The sequence below is a fragment of the Tasmannia lanceolata genome, unplaced genomic scaffold, assembly GCF_043159265.1.
Source record: "Tasmannia lanceolata isolate RefF3 unplaced genomic scaffold, GAP_Taslan_0.1 ptg000018l, whole genome shotgun sequence".
Taxonomy (NCBI): Eukaryota; Viridiplantae; Streptophyta; class Magnoliopsida; order Canellales; family Winteraceae; genus Tasmannia; species Tasmannia lanceolata.
The window spans coordinates 19,683,722-19,702,811 of NW_027518695.1; the positions used below are offsets into that span (position 1 = coordinate 19,683,722).

A 19,090-nucleotide genomic window follows, 5' to 3' on the forward strand; every position below is an offset into this window, starting at 1 on the left:
AATCATCCAGAAAAATTTGAGGAAGTGGTGGTGAAACGCTCAATTCAGTTCCAAGAACAGACTTCCCTGGCTTTGCTAGGGACTTGCCACAATTCATATAGGTTGTGGCTAAAAAATGATTTCCACTCCTTGTATCCTGTATGGGCAGTGATGAGGAGGAACGAGTTGATCGTTAGCTGATTTTACTGCCAATTCAAATGGGTCAGACTGGTAGTTGAAGCTTGAGATATCTAGAACCGGAGTATAATAAGTATGGCTATGCATCCAAGGTCTGTGAATTCCATTGGGAAAATTATTGATAGCTCGAGATCCTCACACTCCCATCTTCTCCATGGCCGCATACCAAATGGTTAAAGAGGATGAAATATTGAGGAATGAATGCAAGGAACTAATATCGTCCCTTCCAAGAGGGAATGGGTGGTACATTCCTTATTACTACCAATATCAAGGCTTTTGGTATCCTCTAAAGTACTTGAAAGGAGCAGTGGCATTCCATCAACAATTTAAACCCCGCGAAGGGGATGCATTTCTAGTCACCACGCCCAAAGCCGGCACCACTTGGCTTAAGGCACTTGCTTTCGCGGTTGTGAACCGGACTCGTTACCTTGTCACTGACCACCCTCTGCTAAACACTGGCCCCCATGACCTCGTCCCTTTTGTCATCTTGAAGTTCTTTGTATATAACCAACTTTCTGAATTTGAGAGCATTCCCTCCCCTAGGCTCTTGGCTACCCACATCCCTTACACGTTGTTACCGGAATCGGCAATACAGTTGAATTGTCGGGTAGTTTACTTGTGCCCGAATCCTAGAGATACCTTTACTTCCATGTGGGTTTTCTTGAGCAAGTTGAGACATGAGAGTCTAGGACCACTTTCTCTAGGAGAGGCCTTTGAGTTGTTCTGCATTGGAGTTTCTATATTTGGTCCTTATTGGGATCATGTGTTGGGGTACTGGAAGGCAAGCCTGGAAAGGCCTGAAAGGGTCTTATTCTTGAAGTATGAGGAAATTGAAATAAACAAGAGGGGGGGTGAATTGGTTTAAACACTAATTTATACATTTTTTAAAAAAAATTAATTATTAAACCTAATTTGATTTTACTTCTCTTGATTAGATTTTGGTTAGTTCAAATAAGATCAAAACAAAATGAATTGCCAAACCAAAATCAAGAATGAAAGTGCAAGATAAAGAAAGAACACACCGATGTATAGTGGTTCGGGCAAAGCCCTACTCCACTCTTCTTAAGATCGTCCTTATGGATTTCCACTATTGTGAGACCTCTACGATGCCCGGCTCCGAGGCGATTACACTCCCAAGGGATATTAAATGAGGATGCCCTTGACACCTTTACACCGACTCTCCTTCTTCGTCGAGTTCTAAGCGATACTCCCTAGGGTATTAAGATAGGATGCCCTAGCCACCTTTACAAGAAAAGAAGATGAAGATTTGCTTTGCTTCTCTTGAAAGCTTGATGCACAATTTTGTCCCTTTTGATTGCTCTCCAATATAGGTTGCAAGTGAAAGCCTAAATCCAAACTCAAAAGATTTGCAAGTTGCAAGGCAAGTTTGGGAGAGAAAAACAATTTCTCAAGCTAAAAGGATTTGCAAGTGTTTGAATGCTTAAGGATGCTTTTTCAAATATTCAAGAGAAGAAAATAATCCTCTTGAATGTGTATATATAGCTTCTCAACAAAATATGACCGTTTGGGGTTAAAGAAATCAAAAATCAATTTTTAATTCAAAAGCCAACGGCTATATTTTGAGCTGTCGCGACGTTCTCGGAGTTCCGAGAACCATTCTTGGAGTTCCGAGAGAACGGCCAGAAGAAGAAAAATTCTACTGGACCATTTCTCGGAGTTCCAAGAAAATGGCTAGAAGTTGTCAAAAACTACTGAACCATTTCTCGGAGTTCCGAGAAAAATCTCGGAGTTCCGAGAAGCCTAAAATCAGCAGACTTTTTATATTTTTGATGCTATTTGATTTTGAGCTTTTGGAACTCAATTCCTAAGATAATTTGGAATGTTTATGAGGGTCCCAACATGTTGGTCCACCACATAACCATTCACTAAACCATTTAAGTTCTTAAGTGTTTTTGAAAAACTCTTTTGAAAAACCTTGCCTCGACTTAGAAATCTAAAGAGAAAAGATTTAAAATGAAATCTATGTAACCTTCAACTTCTCTTTAGCCTTAGTCTTCAATTGATCTTCCATTTTGTGTATGCTTGCTTGAGAGATGATGTGAGCTCCACTTAGCTCCTTTGACTCTTGTGTGGTACATCTTCAAGCATGACCATGTGGAGTGTTGGTTTCTTCAATGATCAACCTATCTTAACACAACACTTCAAGGCAAATTGATTAGTATTCAAGAACATAATCAATTATGTTTAGAATCATCAAAACAAGATAGGAAAGTAGACCCTTGGGCTTACAGAAATGAAACAAGAACCCATACTTCATTTGAAGAGGTTGGCTGAGTTCTTGGGGTATCCTTTCTCTCCAGAGGAAGAGAAAGAAGGGGTGGTGGAGGAAATATCACAACTATGCAGTTTTAAGAATTTGAGCAATTTGGAAGTGAACAAGAGTGGAACAATGGAGCAAACTGGTTATGACAATAAGTTGTTTTTTAGGAAAGGGGAGGTGGGTGATTGGGCAAATCATCTGACCCCTTCAATGGTAGAGCGATTGGATCAGCTCATGCAACAATAGTTCCACAGTTATGGTCTCACCTTCCCCTCTTAGTTATTTGGTCATTATCATATATATCATTTTCTTATCTTCTTGTTGTTTTGTTTCCAATGAAGCTCTTTCTGAGCAACAAAACATAAATAAACTGCTATTTATGTATTGGATCATCTTCTTAAGTAATCTCTTCTTTTCTTACTTTGTTTTGTTTCCGATAATTCCCTGTTTGGATTTTGCCTAGAAATACTTGCAACAATTTTTTTCCGAGAAAAATATATTTTTTTCACTATTTTGAAAGAAAAAAAAAAGGGTATCGCTTAATTGAAAGTCCCTTTAAAGAAGACTTGAACCGCAATGGTTGAAGATATTTTTGTGATGTGGGATCAAACAACCTAGAAGCCCAAAATTAAGAAAAGTTTTTGTTCCAAACTTTTCCAATCAGTGCCTAAAGCTCTTACTGAGCAAAAACACATATAGTGCTTTTTATGTAGCCTATCAAATAGTTGTCATTAATTAGCATCCATTTTTAGGATTAGTATAAATGGGGGTGGAAAACATGAAAATTTTCCTTTTATTTCTTATGAGAGAGCATGATAAAATGAATGATAGGCCTTCACCGATGACCCGAAATACCCCGATACGCCTTGACCGATGACCCGAAATACCCCAGGTTGGGTTCAAAACTCATTGGTCTTGGTTTGACTTGGTTTTTAGGATGCAAAACCCCAACTTAATCTGAGGTCGGGCAGGGGTAATCTTTAAAACTCATATTTTGGGGTTTTTTTATACAGTGTAAGTGCTTATAATCCATTATTTTTCAAAAAGTACTGTGCCGTCCACACCATAGGTTGAAAACATCCATTTGATGGTACAAAACGTAAATCAGTTGTGCCCAACAAATCATTTCCATAGGATGATCCTACCCCTCCAATCTACAGAGGAACCGTATATTATGGAAACCTCCTTAGATTGGAGAGTTTGGATCATCCTATGGAAATCATTTTCGAGGCACAACCTATATGCATTGTGGCCCATCAAATGGACGGTTTGATCATCTATGGTATGGGCCATACAGCGCTTTTTGAAAACACTGAAATCTATAGGCTTACACCATATAAATTCTCCATATTTGATGTAGTGGGGTGGTTAACTAGGTAATTTTGGAATCTTTTCAAATTTAAGTGGTCAATTTTTCCATTAAATAAAGAGAACTTCACAACAACAACAAAAAGATGAAGAATAAAAAATACAAATTTGATTGAAAAAGTCAAACAGAGGACAAAGCATGAAATGCTTATAAATTCCAGCAAGGTTTGCCCCTTACAAGATGAATGGTCTAGATCGCCTCGCCTACATTCGTGACATCCTTGTATCCTGTATGGGCAGTGATGAGGAGGAACGAGTTGACCGTTAGCTGATTTTACTACCAATTCAAATGGGTCAGGCTGGTAGTTGAAGCTTGAGATATCTAGAACTGGAGTATAATAAGTACGGCTATGCATCCAAGGTCTGTGAATTCCATTGGGAAAATTATTGATAGCTCGAGTACCTCACACTCCCATCTTCTCCATGGCCGCATACCAAATGCTTAAAGAGGATGAAATATTGAGGAATGAATGCAAGGAACTAATCTCCTCCCTTCCAAGAAGGAATGGGTGGTGTTAGAGATATTAAATAACCGCAAGTGCACGGATCGTGTAAATTCGGGTCGAACTCAGGGAAGAGAAATCTAGTTGTCAATCCTATTCTTGTACCGATTAGAATACTAGCTATGATATAATGTTGCCTGCAATGGACTCAAGATTTCCAGGGACTTGACCTCGTTGCCAACACTATATATAAGCGTATATTCTAATCAATCTAAGAATCAAATTTAACTAAGATCTTTTTTATTTTAAATCCTAATTTAGGCAAACTGTACCAAGGTTCTAATGATCTCTTTTAACTACTTATCTATTTTAATTAGAAAACCAAAATTCGAAAGGCCTAAGTTAATTGGAAAATTGCAAAAGTAATTTGGAATAGTGTAAAAATCTTAATTCAATATAAAAGATTACTTAGGGCTAGAATCCACCATGGGTTTGGATTAGATTGATTAATTAAAACAACTCTTGAATAGGGTTAAAAATTCGATTAACTAGTCAATAAGGAATAAGATCAAAGAGATGTCATTCCTTATAAGTAATTAATCAAATCCACTCTCCAATTTACATTGATTATATAGAACTTTATATTTGTTAATCAACAATCATTCATACGAAAGGGGAATGCCAATGGCATGAATGATTGGGATTTTCCAAACACAAAATCCTACACAATTTTTCAATTGAATAGATTGATTTAATTATAAATATTTCTCCTTCCCCATGGCTTCAACTAAACCCTAAGTAATTAGGATTTAGTTATTCATGAAGAAGTGAAGAAAAACAAAAATAAAAGAGATAGATGGGAGAATAATTGCCATATAGAACTTGAAAGGAAATGAAATAAAAGCAAATTACTTCTCCACTAACTTGAATTGAAACAAAATTACATCAAATTGAACTTAAAATAAATAACAAAAATAAAAGGAACTTATTCTTTTTCTCCTCCAATCTTTGGTTGAATCTTCCTCTTTCAAGCTTTAATGTCACCTTGAGTTTGAATGGTGGATGATGATGCCGTGGATTGAGAGTTGAAAAGAAAAAGAAAAAGAAAGAACAAGAAAATCTAAGAGAGAGAGCTTGAGAGTAGTGGAGAGAAAAAGAGAGAATGAAAAAGAGAATGTCTTCTTCACTCCAATATGTAGCTTTCTTCCCCTTCTATTTTTATCTCCAAGAAAAGACACAATCTTTGTATCTTTTTGTATTTTTGGAAGCCACCACCTTTCCTTGGCAAGTTTTGAAATTTCACCCTTTGTTTATAATGCAATTTTCTTATTTTATTTTCTCACAATTTAAGCTTCTTGGCACTCCCTTTTGGTAAATTTTTGTTGACCTTTTCTACTCTTCTTGCTCTTACGTGGGAATTGGTGCTATTTTGCTACAAGACAAAATAACATGATTATGCATATATTAGAAACCATATAAAATCTCATATATATAGGGAATGAATTTTAGCAAATGTAAGTGGGTCCCACATAATTGTATATATATGAATGAATTTTAGCAACTGTAAGTGGGTCCCACATAATTGTATATATATAAATTATATGCAATTAGAAAATACCCTTTTCCTATACAAAACGTCACCCACTTGTTAAATATGGCTTATTGCCATTAAAAGTCAAACTTCTATAAAAGAAAAACCCTTGTTGGATTTCCCATTCATATGCATATGTATGCTTTCTTTTTTTATCATCCAGCCAATGCAAATATAGAAATAACAAGACGCCGAAATTGCTTTCCACAACAGTGCTTTCCAAAAACCCAAGTGGGTCCCACATCATATAAGACAATCTCTATTTTGGTTCAAAAATTCTCAACATGGCTACGGCTTTGCCTATTTTGAAATCAGCCATAATGTCATGCTCATCCCAACGGTTCAGATTATCCTATGGGGTTGCAATATTTAGAAATAGTGAGAGCAAGTGCAAGTAGGTGAAATAGAAATTACTATTTCTTGTAAAAACATGTACAAATGTAAAGATTTGCATGTGTTTTGTAATTGCATGTGGGTCCCATATATATTATATAGTATATGAATCATATAGCAATTGCCATTTTTAACCCAAAAGTGGGTCCCACTTTGAATAGAGTAAAGAAACTTTTAAAAAACGTGAAGGGCTACAGCTGTTATTCAAATCAAGGTGGGTCCTGATGATCATGGCCCAAACCATTTCTATTGGATGACCTAAACTGTTCATTTCATAGGCCTTAGCTCTATTTTTCGTAAAAATCCGAGGTAGCCTTGAAATACCAAAAATAATAAAATACCTTAGGAGTACCGCTTTAAATAACAAAAATGCATGCTTTTCCTACCTACAATTCACACATAAATGTGCTTATCAGATTCCCCCACACTTAAACTTTGCTTGTCCTCAAGCAAACAAAAAGAAAATATACAAAAATAAAAACAAAAACAAAAACAAAAACCTAACTCACTTTTGTAGGAATCACGATTGCACTTAGCATGTGCAACAAGCCTTTAAACCCATAGGTTACCCTAGTGGACGAGTTGTGTCTCGTGAGTGTTTGCAGTGAATATACACACAAAATTCCAAAACAAACTTTTCTTTCCAAATCTCACTATAGAATAAAGCCAAAAATTTCTAATTCTTTTTTTCTTTGATAAATTACTCAAAATAGAACAACTAGAATACCCCCATACTTAAACTTTGTATCCTATCCCAAGTTGAAAAAATTAGAAAAATATTTTAAATAAGTAATCTTCTTTTGAATTTTTCCTACTCTTCTCCCTTAAATTTGCTTCTAATGTAATCGTACCATAAAAGGAATTGATTCGAAAACTTCGTAGAAAACTTACAAATTTATAGGTTCACCATACTTTCCAGTTTTCCCATAGTTTCTAAGAATAGAACTCACTTTTTGTAATCCTCTACTGCTTTTGGCGTGAATGACATGCAGGGCATGCACCAGACACCCAGGCTACTAAGCAGTGTTCGACTAATCTTTGATTTGCATATATCATAGACATTGAAGCATATGAGTTCAAGTTTTACCTTTGATTATGTGCAATGCTTTGATTTATTAAGCTTTCTAATTGACCCATGTATGGAGTTTTTAGTCAGTTGCTCTCAAGGCAGTTGGCTTTAAGGAACTAGGCATAAAAATCCTTTAGACTTAATAGCTCAAGTCAAAAAGGCTACAAATCAAAACTATAATCAAGAAGCCAACTTTCTAAAAATAATTCTTTTTTTCTTTTGTTTCAACCTTTCTTTCCTTTTTAACCATACCATATAAAAAGTAAGTGTCTATTTCTATTTCTTTAAAAGAAAGATTCCAAAAGAAAACAAAACTATGAAAGGAAAGTGTTCTTTCTAATTTTCAAATTCCAAAATTAAAGTATCCACTAACTTTCTTTCTTAAAATAGGAAAACAACGTTCCTTTTAAGAATACCAAGTTCTTTTTAATTCGAGAAAAATACCAAAAATAAAAGGAAAAGAAAATTTCTAACTTTAACTATAGAAAAGATTAGAAAAGAAAGTTTCCAAAAGCTACCCCCCCATACTTGATTTATGCATTGTCCTCAAGGCATTAAAAATAGAAAGAAAAATATGAGGACTAAAAATAGAAAGGAGGGTACGTACCGTATTTGTTTAGGCATGATTCGAATAGGAAGGTTTATGGAGATCCATGACCTCTTCTATATCCGGCTTTGACAACTCAATAAATGGCTTTAATCTTTGACCATTAACTTTAAAAATCTCACCATTGCTTGGATTTAGAACCTCGACAGCACCATGGGAGAAAACTTTATTAACCACATATGGTCCATCCCAACGGGATCTTAACTTAACTGGAAAGATATGCAATCTTGAAGTGTAGGGAAGCACTTTTTCGCCCTCTTGAACGATTTTCTCAAAATATGTTTATCATGAAAAGCTTTTGTCTTCTCTTTATAGATCTTTGCATTCTCGTACGGTTCATTGCGCAACTCCTCAAATTCAGAAAGTTCTAATCGGCTTTCAACACCTGCAGAAGACAAATCAAAGTTTAGTTTCTTAATAGCCCAAAAAACTTTATGTTCCAATTCAACCGGGAGGTGACAAGCTTTTCCATATACAAGACGGTAAGGAGACTGACCAAGATCAGTCTTGAATGCCGTCCTATGAGCCCACAAGGCATCCACTAATCTAATGGACCAATCTTTGCGGTTTGAATTCACTATCTTCTACAAAATTTGCTTAATTTGCCTACTTGAAACCTCTACTTGACCACTCGTTTGAGGATGATAAGGGGTGGCCAACTTATGAGTAATACCATATTTCTTCATAAGAGCTTCAAACGGCCTATTACAAAAGTGCTTACCCCTATCACTAATGATGGCACGAGGTGCACCGAAGCGTGAAAAAATATTTTCTTTAAGAAACTTGACCACCACCTTGTGGTCATTGGATTTGCAAGCAATGGCTTCAATCCATTTCGACACGTAATCTACACCTAACAAATTATACAAATTTCCAAAAGAGTTGGGAAACGGACCCATAAAATCAATACCCCACACATCGAAGATTTCTACCACTAAGATCGGGTTGAGGGGCATCATATTTCACTTTGTACCTCTACCTAATGACTGACAAGATCTACATGCTTTACAAAAACCAAAAGCATCTCTAAAAAGACTTGGCCAATAGAAACCACATTGTAAAACTTTGTGCGCGGTTTTCTTTGCACTAAAGTGGCCACCACAGGCTTGATCAAGGCAAAAAGATAGAATCGATTGGTGCTCATGATCGGGCACACATCGTCTGACAATTTGATCCGAACAAGTTTTGAACAAATAGGGATCATCCCAAAAGAAATACTTTACCTGTGAGTGAAACTGGTATTTGTCTTGGTTGGACCAATGATCCGGTGTAGCACCTGTAACCAAGTAATTCACAATATCCGCATACCATGGCTCACTAGAAATAGCAAACAATTGTTCATCAAGGAAGTTTTCATTAATTGGACATTCGTCATTCTTTGCATTAGGAAGTCTAGACAAGTGATCGGCAACCAAGTTTTCCGTACCCTTTTTATCTCTAATCTCCAAATCAAACTCTTGAAGAAGTAAAACCCACCTAATGAGGCGAGCTTTAGCATCCTTCTTTCCAACAAGATACTTGATTGCCGAATGGTCGGTATAAATTATCACCTGCGATCCAATCAAGTAGGACCGAAACTTCTCTAATGCAAACACAACCGCTAAGAATTCTTTTTCCGTAGTGGTGTAGTTGAGTTGTGCATCATTGAGAGTCCTACTTGCATAATAGATTACATGCGGTAATTTATTGAATCTTTGACCCAACACGGCTCCTATTGCAAAGTCAGAAGCATCACACATAATTTCAAACGGTTCGGTCCAATTAGGTGCTTGAATGATGGGAGCCGTAGTTAACTCCTTTTTTAAACACTCAAAAGAATCGAAGCATTCTTTGAAAAACTCAAATTTTTGATCTTTTGCTAACAAGTTGGTTAGAGGCCTAGCATTTTTAGAAAAACCTTTTATAAAACGCCGATAAAAGCCCGCATGGCCCAAAAATAATCTAATATCCTTCACGCTTTTGGGTGGTGAAAGATGGACAATGAGATCCACCTTAGCTTTATCAATCTTAATTCCCTCTTTAGAAATCACATGACCTAAAACTATGCCCTCTTTTACCCTAAAATGACATTTTTCCCAATTGAGGACAAGGTTCTGTTTGTCTACTTCTTTCTAAGACCAATTTTAAGTGATGTAAACATTCGGCATAGGTGGAGCCATGAATAGAAAAATCATCCATAAAAACCTCTAAGAAGGTCTCCACCATGTCAGAAAAGATACTCATCATGGATCTTTGAAAAGTTGCCGGTGCATTGCAAAACCCAAAAGGCATGCGTCTATAAGCAAACGTTCCAAAGGGGCATGTGAATGTCGTTTTCTCTTGATCTTCAGGAGCTATGGGAATTTGGTTGTAACCAGAATATCCATCAAGAAAGCAATAATACTCATGACCTGCTAACCTTTCTAACATTTGATCAATAAAAGGCAAAGGAAAGTGATCCTTCCAAGTAGCGGCATTAAGCTTTCGGTAGTCAATACAAACCCGCCACCCTGTTTGAATACGAGTAGGAATAAGTTCATTGGTGGCGGATTGTATAACGGTAACTCCCGACTTCTTAGGCACTACTTGGACGGGACTCGCCCATTGGCTATCCGAGATGGGATAAATGATCCCATTATCTAACCATTTTAAAATCTCTTTTTGGATGGCTTCCTTCATCACAGGATTAGCCCTTCTTTGATGTTCCCTTGAAGGTTTGGCACCCTCAACGAGATGGATGTGATGTTGCACAATCGAAGGGCTAATTCCTTTGATGTCGGCCATTGTCCAACCTATGGCTTCCTTGTTATCTTTTAGCAATTTAATGAGTTCCTCCTCTTGAGGGGAGACTAGGTCCGCAGCAATTATTACAGGCAAAGTACAATTATCACCCAAAAATGCATAACGTAAATGAGAAGGCAAGGGCTTCAACTCCAACTGTGGCGCTTCTTCGATTGATGTCTTTGGAAGAGATGTTGCGAGTGGTCCAACAGGCTCCACGTTTTGGATGGCAAAAGCTTTGGAAAAGAAATCATCTCCATCATTTCCTAGTTCGTCCAAGCATTCTTGGAATCCTGCATCAAAATCAATTTCAAAATTAGAAACAATGTCGTCGGGAAAGGAATGCAACATATTGATTTCTTCATAAAAATTTGGTTGCTTACCCAATCTAAAGACATTAAAATCAACCGATGTGTTTCCAAAAGACAATTTCATCAATCAATTTCTACAATTAATTAGAGCGTTGCTAGTGGTAAGGAACGGCCTACCAAGGATGGTAGGAATTTGATCCTTGATATTAGCAACAGGCTCGGTATCTAACACAACAAAATCTACGGGAAATAAAAAATCACCTACTTTAATTAACACATCCTCAACCATCCCTTTGGGTGTTTTAATTGATCTATCCGCCAATTGAAGAGTGATGGTGGTTGGTTTGAGGTCTCCTAATCCTAGTTGCTTAAATACAGAAAAAGGCAAGAGATTTACACTTGCACCCAAATCCAAAAGAGCATGTTCAATATTTGTGTTACCAATAGTGCAAGAGATAGTAGGACATCCTGGGTCCTTATACTTAGCCACCATTTGTAGAGACAAGATGGAACTTATATTTGCGGCCAAGAAAGCTTTCTTGGGCACATTAGTTGTGCGCTTTTGTGTGCACAAATCTTTCAACACTTTGGCATAAGTAGGAACCTGAAAAATCGCATCTAATAAAGGAATGTTAATTTGCACTTTGTTTAAACACATTTTAAATTTTATCCATGGCATCCACCTTCTTATTATTAGCAAGTCTCCTTGGAAAAGAAGCTTTAGGCACATACTCATTTTCAGGTGGAGAAACAGCCTGCTCTTCACTTACCTGTTTGGGTTCCGCAATCGAGCCTGTTGGAGGAGAGTCTTTTCTTACCGCTTTGGATGTATCTTGTATATCTATAGAAGGTTCAGATCTGACCTCCTCCTTGTGGTAATCTCTACCACTCCTTAAAGCATATACGGAATTACATTCGTTGGAGGGCTCTTGCGGCGGCAAAATTGGTTGAATGGCATTCAACTGATTTGGCGGTACCTGTTGATTCACATTCATATTCACGTTCCTTGGATTAGGAACGGGTTGACTTGGCATCTTCCCCTTTTCCCTCTCATGCAACGCCATGGCAAGTTGGGAGATTTGCTTCTCCATGTTGTGTTGGCTTGTCATGAAAGTGCTAGTGAGAAGTTCTATGCTTTTTTCTAATGAAGCTATGCGTGCCGACTCTCCTTGTTTTTGAAAACTCGGTGGTTGCTGATTTGAAACATTATTAATCATGGGATTTTGAAAAGTAGGAGGGGAAGGGAATGGCCGAACAAAAGTGGGAGGGAAGGTGGGCCTAGGTTGGCCGAATTGGCCTTGGCCTTGGAAATTAGATGGCCCACTTTGACTCCATGAAAAGTTGGGATGATTTCTCCATCCCGGATTATAAGTGCTAGAATAAAGATTATTAGCGTAAAGAGCACTCACATTCTCATTAGAATTATTAAATTTAGCAAGAGTTGGACACTCTTCCATGACATGGTCCGTGGCTTGACACCAATTACACATGGAAACACTATGTGCAATTTGATTTACTTGTGAGGGTCCTTTGACAACTATTGCTTCTAGCCTTTTGATTAGGCTATCAAGATGGGACTCTTTTGCCACGGCACCCTCTATTAGAAATCCCTTGCTTGAATTGGCTCTCTCACCATCTTGAGTGGATTCCCACTCTCTTGTTTTTTCCGCCAAATCAAGTAAGGAGTTCCATGCCGCGGTCTCATCCGTGAAAGATGTAAAACCGTTAGGACACATGGACTCAAGAAGTTGCTTTGTTTGGTAATCTATGCCCTCATAAATAATTTGGCATAAGTGCTACAAATCAATTCCATGGTGAGGACACTCTTGGAGTAGGTCTTTGAACCTCTCCATAAACTTAGAAAATGACTCTAATGGCTTTTGTTTGAATTGTAAAATATCGTTCATAAGCTTATTAGTTTTATGGCGAACTCCTCTCAAGTGGTGATGGAGTTCGTTGGTAAGCCATAGAGCCACTTTTTGGCTCCATCCTTGAGTGAAAACGTAATAAACCGCAACTTTACCGCATCATCGGTAAGTTGTTGCAACTTCATCAAAGCACATACATCTTCAAACTCACGCAAAAATAAATAAGCATCCTCCGAAGGGAGGCCATGAAAATGAGGAAGCAAAGAGATAAATTGCGATTTTAGCTCAAAATTATTGCCCTGTGCAATCGGCAATCTAATGCAAGAAGGTTGCGCGCTTAGGGCCGGATAGAAGCGATCGTGCAAACTCTTGGGCGGCTCTTGTTCTTCCGCCATTACTACTTGATTTGGATTTGGTGCCATGTCTTCCGCCGTCTCTAACCAGTTTGCTCTTTCTAGTCGATTGGCCGAGTTCCGCACCCAACCTGCACTCATAAACACAAGAAAACCAAGTAAGAGAGATGGATAGGCAAGAAACCAAAATTATAACTAAACTAAAAATAACTACTAATCTAACACTTCGAATAATTAAGATTCTAATGCAACTCTCTTCCCCGGCAGCGGCGCCAAAAACTTGTTAGAGATATTAAATAACCGCAAGTGCACGGATCGTGTAAATACGGGTCGAACTCAGGGAAGAGAAATCTAGTTGTCAATCCTATTCTTGTACCGATTAGAATACTAGCTATGATATAATGTTGCCTGTAATTGACTCAGGATTCCCGTGGACTTGACCTCGGAGCCAACACTATATATAAGCGTATATTCTAATCAATCTAAGAATCAAATTTAACTCAGATCTTTTTTATTTAAAATCCTAATTTAGGCAAAGTGTACCAATGTTCTAATGATCTCTTTTAACTACTTATCTAATTTAATTAGAAAACCAAAATTTAAAGGCCTAAGTTAATTGGAAAATTGCAAAAGTAATTTGGAATAGTGTAAAAATCTTAATTCAATATAAAAGATTACTTAAGATTAGAATCCACCATGGGTTTGGATTAGATTGATTAATTAAAACAACTCTTGAATTGGGTTGAAAATTCGATTAACTAGTCAATAAGGAATAAGATCAAAGGGATGTCATTCCTTATAAGTAATTAATCAAATCCACTCTCCAATTTACATTGATTATATAGACCTTTATATTTGTTAATCAACAATCATTCATACGAAAGGGGAAAGCCAATGGCATGAATGATTGGAATTTTCCAAACACAAAATCCTACACAAATTTTCAATTGAGTAGATTTATTTAATTATAAATATTTCTCCTTCCCCATGGCTTCAACTAAACCCTAAGTAATTAGGATTTAGTTATTCATGAAGAAGTGAAGAAAAATAAAAATAAAAATAAAAGAGATAGATGGGAGAATAATTGCCATATAGAATTTGAAAGGAAATGAAACAAAAGCAAATTACTTCTTCACTAACTTGAATTGAAACAAAATTACATCAAATTCAACTTAAAATAAATAACAAAAATAAAAGGAACTTATTCTTTTTCTCCTCCAATCTTTGGTTGAATCTTCCTCCTTCAAGCTTTAATGTCACCTTGAGTTTGAATGGTGGATGATGATGCCTTGGATTGAGAGTTGAAAAGAAAGAGAAAAAGAAAGAACAAGAAAATCGAAGAGAGAGAGCTTGAGAGTAGTGGAGAGAAAAAGAGAGAATGAAAAAGAGAATGTCTTCTTCACTCCAATATGTAGCTTTCTTCCCCTTCTATTTTTATCTCCAAGAAAAGACACAATCTTGGTATCTTTTTGTATTTTTGGAAGCCACCACCTTTCCTTGGCAATTTTTGAAATTTCACCATTTGTTTATAATGCAAACTTCTTGTTTTATTTTCTCACAATTTAAGCTTCTTGGCATTCCCTTTTGGTAAATTTTTGTTGACTTTTTCTACTCTTCTTGCTCTTACGGGGGAATTGGTGCTATTTTGCTACAAGACAAAATAGCATGATTATGCATATATTAGAAACCATATAAAATCTCATATACATAGGGAATGAATTTTAGCAAATGTAAGTGGGTCCCACATAATTGTATATATATAAATTATATGCAATTAGAAAATACCCTTTTCCTATACAAAACGTCACCCACTTGTTAAATATGGCTTGTTGCCATTAAAAGTCAAACTTCTATAAAATAAAAACCCTCGTTGGATTTCCCATTCATAGGCATATGTATGCTTTCTTTTTTTATCATCCAGCCAATGCAAATATAGAAATAACAAGACGCCGAAATTGCTTTCCACAACAGTGCTTTCCAAAAACCCAAGTGGGTCCCACATCACATAAGACAATCTCTATTTTGGTTTAAAAATTCCCAACATGGCTACGGCTTTGCCTATTTTGAAATCAGCCATGATGTCATGCTCATCCCAACGGTTCAGATTATCCTATGGGGTTGCAATATTTAGAAATAGTGAGAGCAAGTGCAAGTAGGTGAAATAGAAATTACTATTTCATGCAAAAACATGTACAAATGTAAAGATTTGCATGTGTTTTGTAATTGCATGTGGGTCCCATATATATTATATAGTTTATGAATCACATAGTAATTGCCATTTTTAATCCAAAAGTGGGTCCCACTTTGTATACAGTACAGAAACTTTTAAAAAACGTGAAGGGCTTCAGCTGTTATTCAAATCAAGGTGGGTCCTGATGATCATGGCCCAAACCATTTCTATTGGATGATCTAAACTGTTCATTTCATAGGCCTTAGCTCTATTTTTCGTAAAAATCCGAAGTGGCCTTGAAATACCAAAAATAATAAAATACCTTAGCAGTACCGCTTTAAATAACAAAAATGCATGCTTTTCCTACCTACAATTCACACATAAATGTGCTTATCAGATTCCCCCTTACTTAAAATTTGCGTGTCCTCAAGCAAACAAAAAGAAAATATACAAAAATAAAAATAAAAACAAAAATAAAAACCTAACTCACTTTCGTAGGAATCACGATTGCACTTAGCATGTGCAACAAGCCTTTAAACCCATAGGTTACCCTAGTGGACGAGTTGTGTCTCGTGAGTGTTTGCAGTGAATATACACACAAAATTCCAAAACAAACTTTTCTTTCCAAATCTCACCATAGAATAAAGCCAAAAATTTCTAATTCTTTTTTTCTTTGATAAATTACTGAAAATAGAACAACTAGAATACCCCCATACTTAAACTTTGTATCCTATCCCAAGTTGAAAAAATTAGAAAAATATTTTAAATAAGGAATCTTCTTTTGAATTTTTCCTACTCTTCTCCCTTAAATTTGCTTCTAGTGTAATCGTACCATAAAAGGAATTTGATTCGGAAACTTCGTAGAAAACTTACAAATTTATAGGTCCACCATACTTTCCAGTTTTCCCATAGTTTCTAAGAATAGAACTCACTTTTTGTAATCCTCTACTGCTTTTGGCGTGAATGACATGCAGGGCATGCACCAGACACCCAGGCTACTAAGCAGTGTCTGACTAATCTTTGATTTGCATACATCATAGACATTGATGCATATGAGTTCAAGTTTTACCTTTGATTATGTGCAATGCTTTGATTTATTAAGCTTTCTAATTGACCCATGTATGGAGTTTTCAGTCAGTTGCTCTCAAGGCAGTTGGCTTTAAGGAACTAGGCATAAAAACACTTTAGACTTAATAGCTCAAGTAAAAAAGGCTACAAATCAAAACTATAATCAAGAAGCCAACTTTCTAAAAATAATTCTTTCTTTCTTTTGTTTCAACCTTTCTTTCGTTTTTAACCATACCATATAAAAAGCAAGTGTCTATTTCTATTTCTTATTCAAATTCTTTTTAAAAGAAAGATTCCAAAAGAAAACAAAACTAAGAAAGGAAAGTATTCTTTCTAATTTTCAAATTCCAAAATTAAAATATCCACTAACTTTCTTTCTTAAAATAGGAAAACAACGTTCCTTTTAAGAATACCAAGTTATTTCTAATTCGAGAAAAATACCAAAAACAAAAGGAAAAGAAAATTTCTAACTTTAACTATAGAAAAGATTAGAAAAGAAAGTTTCCAAAAGCTACCCCCCATACTTGATTTATGCATTGTCCTCAAGGCATTAAAAATAGAAAGAAAAATATGATGACTAAAAATAGAAAGGAGGGTACGTACTGTATTTGTTTAGGCATGATTCGAATAGTAAGGTTTATGGAGATCCATGACCTCTTCCATATCCGGCTTTGACAACTCAATAAATGGCTTTAATCTTTGACCATTAACTTTAAAAATCTCACCATTGCTTGGATTTAGAACCTCGACAGCACCATGGGAGAAAACTTTATTAACCACATATGGTCCATCCCAACGGGATCTTAACTTACCTCGAAAGATATGCAATCTTGAATTGTAGAGAAGCACTTTTTCGCCCTCTTGAAACGATTTTCTCAAAATATGTTTATCATGAAAAGCTTTTGTCTTCTCTTTATAGATCTTTGCATTCTCGTACGCTTCATTGCGCAACTCCTCCAATTCAGAAAGTTGTAATCACCTTTCAACACCTGCAGAAGACAAATCAAAGTTTAGTTTCTTAATAGCCCAAAAAGCTTTATGTTCCAATTCAACTGGGAGGTGACAAGCTTTTCCATATACAAGACGGTAAGGAGACTGACCAAGATCAGTCTTGAATGCCGTCCTATGAGCCCACAAGGCATCCACTAATCTAATGGACCAATCTTTACGGTTTGGATTCACTGTCTTCTCCAAAATTTGCTTAATTTGCCTACTTGAAACCTCTACTTGACCACTCGTTTGAGGATGATAAGGGGTGGCCAACTTATGAGTAATACCATATTTCTTCATAAGAGCTTCAAACGGCCTATTACAAAAGCGCTTACTCCTATCACTAATGATGGCACGAGGTGCACCGAAGCGTGAAAAAATATTTTCTTTAAGAAACTTGACTACCACCTTGTGGTCATTGGATTTGCAAGCAATGGCTTCAATCCATTTCGACACGTAATCTACACCTAACAAATTATACAAATTTCCAAAAGAGTTGGGAAACAGACCCATAAAATCAATACCCCACACATCGAAGATTTCTACCACTAAGATCGGGTTGAGGGGCATCATATTTCGCTTTGTAACTATACCTAATGACTGACAAGATCTACATGCCTTACAAAAATCAAAAGCATCTCTAAAAAGACTTGGCCAATAGAAACCACATTGTAAAACTTTGTGCGCGGTTTTCTTTGCACTAAAGTGGCCACCACAGGCTTGATCATGGCAAAAAGATAGAATCGATTGGTGCTCATGATCGGGCACACATCGTCTGACAATTTGATCCGAACAAGTTTTGAACAAATAGGGATCATCCCAAAAGAAATACTTTACCTGTGAGTGAAACCGGTATTTGTCTTGGTTGGACCAATGATCCGGTGTAGCACCTGTAACCAAGTAATTCACAATATCCGCATACCATGGCTCACTAGAAATAGCAAACAATTGCTCATCAGGGAAGTTTTCATTAATTGGACATTCGTCATTCTTTGCATTAGGAAGTCTAGACAAGTGATCGGCAACCAAGTTTTCCGTACCTTTTTTATCTCTAATCTCCAGATCAAACTCTTGAAGAAGTAAAACCCACCTAATGAGGCGAGCTTTAGCATCCTTCTTTCCAACAAGATACTTGATTGCCGAATGGTCGGTATAAATTATCACCTGCGATCCAATCAAGTAGGACCGAAACTTCTCTAATGCAAACACAACCGCTAAGAATTCTTTTTCCGTAGTGGCGTAGTTGAGTTGTGCATCATTGAGAGTCCTACTTGCATAATAGATTACATGCGGTAATTTATTGAATCTTCGACCCAACACGGCTCCTATTGCAAAGTCAGAAGCATCACGCATAATTTCAAACGGTTCGGTCCAATTGGGTGCTTGAATGATGGGAGCCGTAGTTAACTCCTTTTTTAAACACTCAAAAGAATCGAAGCATTATTTGGAAAACTCAAAATTTTGATCTTTTGCTAACAAGTTGGTTAGAGGCCTAGCATTTTTAGAAAAACCTTTTATAAAACGCGGTTAGGGCCGGATAGAAACGATCGCGCAAACTCTTGGGCGGCTCTTGTTCTTCCGCCATGACTACTTGATTTGGATTTGGTGCGATGTCTTCCGCCGTCTCTAACCGGTTTGCTC

The 19,090-nt window shown here is 36.7% G+C and overlaps 1 protein-coding gene across 1 annotated transcript in view; it reads left to right on the forward strand.

Moving 5' to 3' along the window:
* Window positions 1-346: 346 nt before the first annotated feature.
* The window catches only part of LOC143850151 (cytosolic sulfotransferase 15-like), a 30,831-nt gene continuing 12,087 nt past the window's right edge, over window positions 347-19,090 (forward strand). The window contains exon 1 of the mRNA XM_077359438.1: window positions 347-996. Within this exon, the coding sequence (XP_077215553.1) occupies window positions 347-996 (650 nt within the window). The remainder of the gene's footprint in view (window positions 997-19,090) is intronic.